Raw genomic sequence first — 13178 nt, 5'->3', positions numbered from 1 at the left:
TATAGCATATAAGTAATACTTACTGGATCTATTATTAATATACTGAAACATAAAATTAGAATATGACAAGCACAGAATAAATAATATGAAAATCCAAACGATTCTCAATTTTCTATTTCCATTGTTATGTACAAAAGTATGGTTTAATTTTATTTTCGCCTTCTCTAAATTAATTATGCGACCCTAAACTCCAAATAATGCACTAATTAAAGAATTTGGACTCCAATTCAATGAAATTTAATTTCAACCTACGCCCACTTTCAATTCTAATGCTACTCAATTTTAAACTCTTTTATTCACACTCATTGTTTTAAGGGTTAATGTAAAAAAAATCACGAACTTTACACGTTTTCTTATTTTAATCACGAAGTTTAAATTTTCTCATTTTCATACACGAACTACCACTTTTTCCCAAATTCATACACGGTGCTGAGGTGGCACTCATTCATTGGTATAAAATGACCTATACCTCAGTAAATTACACCAATAGAGCCGTGACATCTCAGCATCGTGCATGAATTTGAAAAAAAGTGGTAGTTCGTGCATGAAAATGAGAAAATTTAAAGTACGTGATTAAAATGAGGAAACGTGTAACGTTCATGAATTTTTATGATATTACCCCTTGTTTTAATATAAATTATTAACACACTCATATAAGTAAATTTATTTTTAAGAACCATATAAGTAAATAGAGGTTAAACTCTAATTAATTTTATGCTTTCTAATATGAATTATATGCACTTTATGAAATCTTACTTAAATATTAGTTTAATTATAAATATAACTATGGTTTTTAATAAATTTCAATAAATATATATATATAGAGTTCCCTTTTTTTTAATTTGAATTAACAATCATCTATACTATATATAAAAGCACGGATGGGGGGGGGGGGGGACAGACAAATTTACTGAATAATCCTTTTCAGTTTACTACTAAATAAAGGTTTTATAGTCATTAACTAATTAGTTATTTAATTAATCACTATTGTAATCAAAGTCCTAATTAGAATAGGTAGCTAAATTATCTCCAATTTAGTTTTTAGTATGTAGAAAATAATTAAATTGTCTATCTTATTATTTTTAAAGATATAATTAATAAAATTAAGTTAATTATTTAATTATATAAAACCAAAAGAAGAATAAATTCAGTATGGAAAAAAAATTTAATAACCGAATATATTATATTTACTTTTACAAAAATTCTTAACTAATTTAATATTAATTATAAATAAAAAATTGATATAATTATAATGAATTTACTAATATGTTGATTGACGAGTTACGTTACGAGCCACGTGCATAGCACGTAATGCGAAACTAGTAATAGAAAACACAAGGATCAAACCCTAGATAAATCACAAGTAATACACAGCAAAAATTAATTAGGGCCACCAACAGTAAAATTAATCCATTAGATAATTCCTATATTAGCAATCAAAGCAGCAACAAACATAATCATCAAATTCACTAACATATTAAATTAATTGATGTCGCTGTCATCAAAATCATCCTCGAAATTATTGAAGAAATTAGCATCAACCAGCTTGTTATCGATGTTCACTACGCCTTCATCGAAGATCTCCAACGGATCCACATCATCAACGTCCATCGCCACCGACAATCCTTGCTCGTCCTTGTGAGCAAAGTACTCCATCTGCATCGGCCTCATGTTCGCCGGAATTTCACCTGTTTATTTGTAATACCCCAAAATAATTTAAGGTAATTAAGTCGTGTCACGTCTCGAGATTTCCGATAAATTAAACTAAGGAGAATTTATTTTAATTACATCAGGAATTTAGAATAAATTTTAATAAGTTAATTAGCGGATTTAAGGATTTAACTTCGAAATTTAATATAAAATAAATTTTAAATCCCGTGACAAATTTTATTTCGTCAAAGTCCGTGAAATAATTTATAGTAGTTAAGGTAAACGTTTCGAGTCGATCAGAGATCGTTTAAAATTTGGACTAAATTGAAACTTTTTTCAAGGATCAAAGTGTAAATTAGCCGTGATATATATAAAATTTCCTTCAGCTGAAGGATCCAGAACCTCAACTCCTTCATTTCATTTTCTTTCTCTCGTTCGCCGTTTTCATCGCCGTTTCCGTCGCTCGACTCTGTTTCTCGTCCGTTTCCGACGTTCTATAACTCAAAACGATCGTATTCCAGTGGCGTATCCCGGTAAGCTTGACGTTTTACCGTTTAAACGGATATATTTTGAGTATCGATTCAAAGTTTTAGGCCACGAAGCGATTTTATCGTTTTATCGATTATAGGAATAAATTTGAGCATTTTGAAGTTAGAATTAGCGTTTTGGATGCGTTTTGGGCGTTTTTACGCCTACAAGCACGTCAAAATCGATCCCCCGGGCCTAGCCCGTGGCTGTGCGTCGCACAGCCTAGAATGTGCGAACGCACAGTCCCTTGTGCAGCCGCACATGCAAACGCACGTACGCACAGTGTTTTCCCCAATCGACCTAGTTTTTTGGAAAAATTCGTACGCGCATATCGAGATTTGAAATTGATTAATATTTGATTAATTATCAATTAATTTGAGATGTTAACCTAACGAGGTTAAACGAGAACTGAATTAGAAAAGATATTTGATCCATAAACGAGTTAGATACCGTTTATCAGAATATACGTGAGAAGCACGACGGTTAATGAGTGTTGCGTGTCGAATCTCGAGTCTAGAATCAATCTTAGAATAGGATTCTAATGTGAGTCAATTGTTTTAAATCGTTTTAGATCTGGCAAGGCAAGAAGCAGCTGGACCAGGAGTTCGGGAAGCTTGACGTTTCTAAGCCCCGACGTATTTTTGGATAAGCGTTTTCTGTGAGTTTATTGTTTACTTTTCAAGTATTTAAAAAGTATATTGTTTTTACATCGCAAATGCTTTATATCATTTATTTACATCGCATTTGCTTCTATCATGAATGTTTGTATGGAATTGCATTCATACCTGAATTTGAAACCAGTATAGATCGGATGAAACGTGCCTTCCTATTTGGCGGTAATAGGGCTGTGTGATCACCAGTTTTGATTAGAGAAATTATGAAAAGTGGCCCATATTATCGAACATCAAATATCGAAGTTGGAATATATATCGAATTGGATACGAGGTTTAACTCGGTTGAATTATCTCGGGACCTGTATCCAGTGGGTTTAACTCGGTTGAACTATCTCGGGACCCACGACTTGGGATAAAGTGACGGTAGATGTTGAACTCGGTTGAATTATCTCGGGACCCTACCAATTGGATCGGTTGATTTGATTATAATTTTATATCGACAGATATTTGGAGAATAGGGTTTCATCCAAATTAGTTACTCGGATGCATTTGATCGAATTGTTTACATTATCGATTTTATGTTTTATTTAAATGCTTATTAGTAACTATGCAAACTCACTCAGTATATCCCAAATATACTGACCCCTCACAGATTTCCTTTCAGGTGAAAGACGCTTTTGAAGCAACAGACTTCTATCCTACTTTCAAAAGTCTGTATTTTTGAAAGTATGTAAAGAAACCGTACTTTACTCCTAGAGCTGCAGTAGATAGATGTTTTGTATCAAGTGATTTTCTGTATATATAACTTTATATTTCAAATTTATTAATGTTTTATGCTTGCTGCATTATTTAATGTTGTGACCGCTAGAGGATTTGCATGCCTGGCATATGTTTTAGCATGACACGTGTTTACGTCGGTCATGCATGACGTTTATGTTTTACGAAAAATTATTTTACGTTTTTAGGCTTGCTACGGGTTTCGGAGCAACCACTCCCATTCCCTAGCGCCGGTCTCGGCCCATGAGATTGGGTCGTGACATTATTTAATTTGTAGCTCTTATATATAGAGTTCCCTTTTGATATTGTATTGGGTTTAATATAAATTTAGTGTCTGAACTTTTTTAAAAATGACAATTTGGTGTTTGAACAAAATTTATGTCGATCCGATAGGTGAACTTGTTTATAAATTACAAGTTGATGTGTCCAGCAGGTTTCTTTCGAAAATAGTGACATGGACTGTGATATGGCTGAAAGATACAGGGTGGTATTAATGACATGGAACTAAGTTTTAATGGAAATTAAAATAGAACATGTGACATTCATTTGACAATCAAAATGACATTCTTTGCCCCTCAATCTATCAAAACGGGACTAAGTTGCTGATGTTAGAAAATTAGGTTAAATTTAGGGAAATAATTACTGCAATTTGTGCGAAGGAGAAGACAGAACTCAACTACAACGCCTGATCAAGACTGGAAAAGGGAATTAAGAACTCGATTTTTCTTAATTTGCGTACATGCGAGAAAATTTGTGAAGCATTTGCATACAATGACAAGGTATGTAACTTTTATAATCCTTAAATTTACCTTCTTTGACCTAATTTTTTCCTTTAATCTTTGAATATTCTTCAAACCCAATCTTTAATAGTTTTTTAAAGTATTTGTTTACGATTAACAGTGGCAGGCCTGTTATTGATTTGTATTGGGGGGGGGGGTACTTTTTTTGGAGATTTACGAGGGGCCCAAAAGGTTTATAATGGGGGAATGCTATGGCATGTGGAGGTTGATATTGATAATTTTACTTTGTCGTATTTTACCAACATCATATAGAATTTGTTAGGAAACAAACAAATTAGCAAGATTCACTTTAGATATCCAGGTAAGTCTTTAGCACATGGGTTGAGGCTGCTGACTGAGTGGTCAATTTCAGACTTAGTAAAGTTATTACTAGAGCATAAATTGATAGAAGTGTACACTGAGCACCATGTGGTTTCTGTTGAGGGCAGTTTTGGTAATGTCCCTATAAGTGAGGGTATAACTGACATTAACACTGAGTAAATAGATGAAGATGAGATAAGGCTTACAGATGTGGGGGTTGGACCTAATAATGACAGTTTTAATGAGAAAATTCAAGGTAATAGAGTGGGTGAAGAAATTGCAGCTAGTGAAGATGTAATTGCAGCACAAGGAGTTGCAGCTAATGAAGCTACTCAGTTGAATGTTGACCATGGTCAAGCTGGTGAAGATGAAGAGCCTTCTGATAAAGAAATTGTGGACTTCCCTTATATGTCATCATATGAAGAGTTGGTACAATCTAGATCTACTTTGAGGGATTTCAAAGAGAAAAAGAAGCAGTTAGCAGATAAAATTAGAGCATACAAAAATGTAGAAAATGAAGAGGTAGAACCTTTAGTTCAAGCAACTGAGCAACAACAAACTGGCAAAGGTGTAGATGAAGAGGGAAGTGGAACTGATTATTGGGATCCAGATGAAGAGGATGAATGCTATAGACCAGTGACAACAGATGATGAGGATGATGGTGATCATGCCCAGAAGAGAAGGTCTAGCCATCCTTTGTTCAAAAGCAAGGCAGAGAAGCTGGCTTTTGCTCTTGGTATGAAAGTGACTGGAGCATAACAGTTTAAAGAAGCACTTATTAGATTTGCTATTCAAGAAAGAAGGGAGATTAAACTGGTTAGAAACACACAGAAAGAAGTAAGAGCTAGGTGTGTTAAGGCTTCATGCCCATTTCATATTTATGCCTCAGAGGAAACAGAAAGCAAGGCTTTTTGATAAAGACTTACAATCAAGAGCATACTTGCCTGGTTACATTCAAGAATAGAAGAGTGACTACAAAGTGGTTGGCTAAGAACTACTTGTGAAAATACAAGTATCTCTCTCGAATGAGGTTGGTTGATTTGAAGTCTTTAATGAAGACTGACTTAAGGCTGGACATGAGTTTAACAAAGGTGAAAAGGGCTGTGTATGAAGCAAATCTGATTCTTGAAGGTGAGGTTAAGGTAGAGTTTGCTTTATTATGGGATTAGCTTGAGGAGATTAGGAGATCCAATGTTGGCAGTAGAGCTATTATGAAAGTGGAAAGGCCTTTGCCACAGTCTATGCATATGTTTCAGAGATTGTACATTAACTTTGACTGTTTAAAGAAAGGACTACTGAATGGTTGTAAAAGGGTGATTGGGCTAGACGGTTGCTTTTTGAAAGGAAATGTCAAAGGAGAAATATTAGCAGCTGTTGGGAGGGATGGAAACAATCAAATGTTTCCTGTGGCCTAGGCTTTAGCTGACATAGAAAGGAGGGAAACATGGGATTGGTTCATCCAACTGCTTGCAGAGGATCTTTAAATGGGGCAAGGGGCAGGATGGTGCATTATAACTGACCAACAAAAGGTATATCTCAACTCTGTATTTATATGGTAGTTATGAATTGTTAGTAGTTATGAATTGTTAGTTAGGTTGTTAGTGAGCAAATGTTAGTTAGGTTGTTAGTTAGCAAATGTACTGTTGTTTTTTTTGGTGTATTGTTGTTTATATGCATTAAAATTTGCAGGGCTTGTTGGATTCAGTAGCTGATTTGCTACCTAGAGCTGAACAGAGGTGTTGTGCAAGGCACCTTTATGCTAACTGGAGGAAAACAAATGGAAGGAGAGAGGATTTGCAGAAGCAATGGTGGAAATGTGCTAAGTCTTCGAATATGCCTGATTTTGAAAAAAAAATATGGAGGCAATGAGACAACTCACACAAAAAGGCTTTGATGACATGTTGGTTACCCACCCTAGACACTGGTGCAGAGCATACTTTACAACTGAGGTAAAGTGTGTTATAGTTGATAATAATTTAATTGAGGCTTTTAATGGGAAAATTGTAGAAATTAGAACTAATAATGTTATTTCCATGTTAGAAGACAAAAGGTGCTTAGTTATGAATAGGCTGCATACTAATAGGGACCTTGCATCTAACTAGATATGTGATTTTGGTAATAGAATAAGAAAAAAACTCCATGAGAGTAAGGTACAAAGTGGTAACTGTGAACTGTTATGGAATGGAGATGATGGCTTTGAAATAGGGCAGGATGGAGATAGCTATGTAGTCAGTCTGAAAAACAGAACTTGCCCTTGTAGACAATTTGACTTAACAGGTATTCCTTGCGCCCATGCATTTTATGCTATCTCATACTTAGATGATGAACCAGAAGATTACATTTCCCATTGGTTTAGGAAAGAAACCTATTTATAGGCATACATGCACATGATGCAACCAATGAATGGGAGGAAATTTTGAAAAAAGCCCCATATAACCCACCTCAGCCCCCTCCATTCAAAAGGATGCCTGGCAGACCTGCAAAAAAAAGAAGAAAAAATGAAGGAGAAGCTTCCAGTGGGTATAAGTTATCTAGAAAGGGCAGAGTCATGACTTGCCAAGTCTGTTTTGAGAAGGGTCACAATAGAAAAAAGTGCACTAAAGCTCCACCAAAAGATGGTAATAGGACTGGGAATCGAGAAGTGATAAGGGAGCAACCTGCTAGGATATCAAAATTGCCTGTAAGTTATGTTAGTCAATTAGTATAACAGTTTATGTAACAACTTCTATAATGCAAGTGTTTGTTTCAACTTGTTTTCAGTTTGTGAGAGCACCACATGACACACAAAAAGGAAAGGAGAGTGAAACATCACACTCAAATACAGCAACTGCATCAACTAATGGAGTCACCAATCCAGTAATCATTCCAAGAAATTTGGGGAGCAATGTGAAAATTTTTGAGAGAAGAAATCCAGCTGCAAAAAGTAATCCAACTTATATTCCAGGATTGCATAGCCAGCCTGTTAGAGGATATGGTGTATACAATGATTATATGACAAACACTTACGTGACAAATGTAAGATTTTTGGTTTTTATTTTGATTATTTGGCTGTTAATTGTTTTTTTTATATGTAGTAGCTAGTGCATCATAATTAAATGGCTTTTAAAACCACAAGTCAAAGGGTCATTCATAGTGAAGGTGTTAGAAGAGTTGGTAATGAACCTGAACCATCATATATGACTGGAAGAGGAGTGGGTTTAAGAGATGTGGAAAACAATGTGCGACTACATCTCAACCACATGTATCCGCCTTGTATTTTGATTATTTGGCTACAAATGGTTATTTTCTTTGAGTTTCTGTCATATATATGTGACTTATAAGAGTTGCATTTCATATATATTTTCTCATAGACGACAGCAACAACTAGAGACAGCAAGAAGGTTAAAAGGACTACAAGAGCTGAGACTTCAGAGCCAATTATCACTACCCAAGATTCCATCAGATCAAAACCAGCTCCAGACACTTTGCCCGAGCACTCTACAGCATAATTGAAGGAGCTTACGTAAAGATTTTGTGTTTTGGACAACTTAGGTTGTTACCAAGCTTTTTGCTTACCTTAGGTGGTGATCGAACTCAAGTCAACCTAGTTTATGTATTAGATTTTTGTAGCAATGATTGAACTGAAGTCGATCTATATCCTAGGTGCTTTTATTTGTGTTGAGACTGATTAAGACCAGCACAATGACGTCATATTTTGTATCAAACATGTTGGCTATTTGAAATTGTGATATGACACTACGCAATTTCAAGTTATATATGATTTTGTATTTTAACTTTTTTTTCTTAGTTTATGATCAAGAATTTTGAAATTGCAGTTGAATTTGTATCACATGTGTATTGCCTATAAATTATGTAGCTTCTTTCAGGCATTTCATCGAACACATTCAATGACTTGTTATGTAACTTAATTCACTTAGCCATTTCATCAAACACATTCTTTCAGACAATTCATCAAACACCTTTCCATCATTTAATTCACACATTCACCCAAACACTTACAATGCAGCAAATTCAACTCAAAGTTTCAATTTTCATTGATATCCATAAATTTAACAAACAACACAATATTTTCAGTTTTACAAACATCAAAAACTACAAAACACCATGCAGATCGTACATCAGATTGCAGCATACATTTCACTTAAATATAAGAACTAAAACAGAAAATTTTGCCCATGCCTGTAAGAAATTTTCCCTTCGCCAGCTTCTTGCTGCTTCAGCTTCTAATCTTCCAATCTTTCTTAATAAATCAGGTATAATTCGACTGGCTCTCTCGCACAATTCGTCACTTGTCTATTTGAAATAGTTGCAATCTCCCATCTCGCATGTCATAAACTTTCGCCCAGGATTTCGGTCTGTCAATGAAGTTTTCTCTACGCATCTCTTGTCACAATAGCAAAATTCCATTTCAATGTTAAAGAAAAAGTTGAAGAATAATCAGAAATACACAGTGTAGAAGAGAAAAAAGAAGGCTTTAGTTGTGCTTTTATGGGATTCTTTTTTACCGTTGCAAAGGGCTATTTTGTCCATTTGAAATAAGCCAACCCCTAAATTCCACGTCATTTGCGTTTTAATAAATATTTGTCTATGTGGAAATTGATCCCTTCCACATAAACTGCGTTTTTAAGGGCTACCGGAAAGAAACCTGCTGGACACATCAACTTGTAATTTGTAAACAAGTTCACCTATCGGATTGATATAAAATTTTGTTCAAACACCAAATTGTCATTTTTAAAAAAGTTCAGACACTAAATTTATATTAATCCCTATTGTATTCTAGTAGACTTCTAATTTCTAACCACAGTGGATGTATAATACATTTTTTCCGAACTTTAGCTATCAATCCTCCACTCATATTTATCATACTCTTGTTTTTTACTTTTTTACACGATAGATCTATATCTATATCTATATATTATATAATTGAGAGGACCAACGGAAGCCTCTCATCGATTCTCACCAAATAGAGTATTCTTAGAGTTTCCAATCTTTTTAAAATACTTCAATTATATTTAATTTTTAAATTAAAAGTTGAAACTGATAGATAATTCATATTAGTTCCCACTTTTCTTAAAATACTTATTTTAATTGAATTTTATCATATGAATTTTAACATCCTAATCTATATAAACCACCTAAATTGTCAATATAAATACTCTCTTTATAGGGTTTTATTTTTTATCTTTAAGTTTGTTCGTATATTGTTTTGTTATCATGGAAAATGTTTTTTTATTAATTAAAAATATACTCAAACGATTTGTTGCATTTGTTTTATCGAATTCTCAATCGTTTTATTTATTGTATTCTGATAATTGCAATTTGTTTTTTTTTTCTGTCATCAGATGGAAACTCATGCAATGGAAGCTATTTATAGTTTGAATATAGAGGTATTGTATAATTTTTTTATATTTAGTTTTGTTATTACTTTTCACGTATGGTTTTTTATCTTGAAATGTCGAAGAGATATGAAACTAATTTTTAGAGAGAAAATGTATATTTTCTTATTCGTAGCCATGAATTCCGGTAGGTTTTTTAAAAGGCCGTGTCAATTACCTTAAAAACATAAGACAAGGAAGCCATTATTGAATAGATTCCATACTAAAACAAATTAATGGCAATCATTAACTGATGAGATGTCAATAATACAATTTTCAATTTTCATTAACTATGTAGCATTTAGCCAAAACTTAATTTTTTTCTTATATAAATCATTTTATAATTTTATTATCTCCATATACGGTATATCATTTTTTCATAGAGTTAAAACATAAGACATGTTATGTTGCTGTTTTGATGACTCCCGCTCTATAGAAATTGAATTGAGCTTTAAGTACATAAACAATCCGTATTTGTGTCATATTAATAAGGTTTCAGGATGATTATTTAAGTGTACACCTTTATATTTTGCAGCAATTGGGCTTTGGTACATTTATGAGTAAAAATAATTAATATTTATTTCATTCCACACAAGCAAACAAATGCTAAACAATATTAATTAGGTAGTTGTGTTTGTTGAATTTAATCTGAATTTATTTAAGATATTATACAATTAATGGAGCTAAAAAAATGAGCTTGGACTATATAATTCTCCCTCATTATAAAGTATTTATATTTTTACAGATATTTTTTTTGTTAAAGCTCTTATAGATAAATAGCATTATTGTTTTGGATGGTGTAACTGTGTTCTTAGAATTAGAATCTTGATGAACCGTGGGACTCTTTTAAGCTATTTTATAGGTACAGAACACCAAAATATGTCAAATTAGAAGTGTTAGTATCTGATCCATTACATAAACAGGGGAAAAAAATATCACTAAAACATAAATAAAATTCCAACACAAAAAACCTATAAAAATATAAAAAGTATTATCATAAATATTCAATATTTTAAAATTATCAAATAATACAATTATTATTACAAATTTCTATTTTCATTAATTTTTATTGATTTAAAGTGTTGCATACCGGTTATAATTAATAAAATACTTTAGGTAATTTTTATAGGAATGCAATAGTAAGATACTTTAAGAATAATATTTATTTCATTCCACTCATATTTTTTTAAATAATTTATCTAAGGACTATAATATTAATTGTAATCATATTAGTTTATTATTTTTTATTTATCATATCGATAGATACGACTTGCTTTATAATCAAATTATGAAAAATCCAACATCACCCTTAAAAGTTATTCGAAAAATAGCTATTATCTTTTTGACCTTTAATTATTTATAAATTCATATATAATGTAAAAAAAATCAATGTGTTATGATACTAAAACATATGCTCTATTTAGTATTGAAATTTATTATTAATATTTATTCGCATGAAAAATAGTACACAAATTCGGCACTTTAAAGCATTTTAATAAAAAGGAAAATTATGCAACATTTGTCTATGCAATAATTAAACACATATTTTTTAAAAGAAAATGAAACAATAATTTTATTATTATCAATTATGAAAATATCAAACTGCATAAGGGAGTTACATAAGTATTGTAAAGTATTGAGTATTATGATATCCGGTTGATATTTTATTACGAGAAGTAGCATTGTGTACAATATTCTATTATAAAAAACTTATACTGATATAAAATGAAAAGAATATTTAGATATTTAATACTTTAAAACAATTTATTGCTAAAATTACTAGAATTTATTTTTACTTTATTTTATTTAATATTATTAGTTTACATATTATTAATTCTTATTTTTTGGAGTAATATTTTTTTATAAAATTAGTATTTATATTGAATATAATATTGATTTCGCGCAAATGCGCGGGCTTACGACTAGTTAATATAATAATTAGTCCTATTCTGAATTATGCTTGTATAGTTTTCTACTACAATTTTACTTTCTAAATAATTACCGTAATCATCTTTATAATACAATATATAAAATTATTTTTATTAGCTTCATTTTTCTATTGTAAATTACACCTTTAATGAAACCTAATATCGTAATTTCGCCTGTCCTCCCTCCCACATATAAGATAGTTACTAGTTTTTCGCCACGTGCTACGCACGTGAGCGATATTTATATGACCCGTTATTAAATATCAATGAAATTATAATTAAACTTTTAAGTATAATTTTTAATCAAAATTAACCGTCTTATTTTCAGATAAACTACTTATAACCACCTATTATATATACCATAAAAAACATTAATTAAAAAATTTATTTTGTAATAAATTTATTTTTTTATTTAAATTAAAAATAGTGCACGTAATTGATATCTATATGACCCGTTATATGTATATTAAATTTTAATTAAATTATAAAATAATACTTTATATTTTATAATAAATATTATAAATTACGTTTATTAAAATTAATTATTAAATATAGTATTTTAAACATAATTCTCCTGTTTTTACTTTTGGATGGACTAATTCGATTTTATAAACACAAAATTTGACCTTTTTTCAGGAACATTCATTGTTAGGCTATATAAGCAAAATTACAATTTTCATATATTCTAACTAAAGGCTTCTTTTTTTTTTTGTGACGAGGGCTCACTCTACTGAGCCGAAATTCAATATCATTGTCAAATTCTGGGATGTGAACCGCCCGCAAGCCCACATACCTGGTAAATCCGGGCAATAATGGCCAGCAACCCAACCTCAACCACTCTATATTAAGAAAGGGTGTAGCCGGGATTCGAACCCACAATATTTGGCGCCCAGATGGCTGAAATTTAGACAACTAGACCAAACCCGTGCGGGCAACTAAAGGCTTCTTTTACATACAAGATAGATAGTTTTTATAGTTCTTGGCGCAATAGTTTATATTAATAAGAAGCTTAATTAAGAAAGAAAAAAATAATGTTACTGTAAAAAAACGAAAACAAAAAATAATGATAACTTTTTTGGGCTTTTTACTTGAACAACCAACTTTCTCTAAAATATTACATTTATACAGTGTATATATTGACATATTAAAACTACTATACACGCTCAAATTGTTTACTTTTTTACGGATGCTATATAAACTACCCTA

At 31.7% G+C, this 13178-nt stretch overlaps 1 protein-coding gene across 1 annotated transcript; it reads right to left on the bottom strand.

Annotated features, from left to right (window-relative positions):
* Nucleotides 1-1380: 1380 nt before the first annotated feature.
* On the bottom strand, nt 1381-1692 carry LOC126659598 (small acidic protein 1-like). The gene has a single exon (XM_050352894.2). The coding sequence runs from the start codon at nt 1669-1671 to the stop codon at nt 1483-1485; it is 189 nt and encodes a 62-aa protein (XP_050208851.1). The 5' UTR covers nt 1672-1692; the 3' UTR covers nt 1381-1482.
* Nucleotides 1693-13178: the final 11486 nt, after the last annotated feature.

This window comes from Mercurialis annua, linkage group LG8 (genome assembly GCF_937616625.2).
Source record: "Mercurialis annua linkage group LG8, ddMerAnnu1.2, whole genome shotgun sequence".
Classification (NCBI taxonomy): domain Eukaryota; kingdom Viridiplantae; phylum Streptophyta; class Magnoliopsida; order Malpighiales; family Euphorbiaceae; genus Mercurialis; species Mercurialis annua.
Note: the sequence above shows the minus strand (reverse complement) of the source record. Positions and strands in the feature narration are given on the sequence as shown.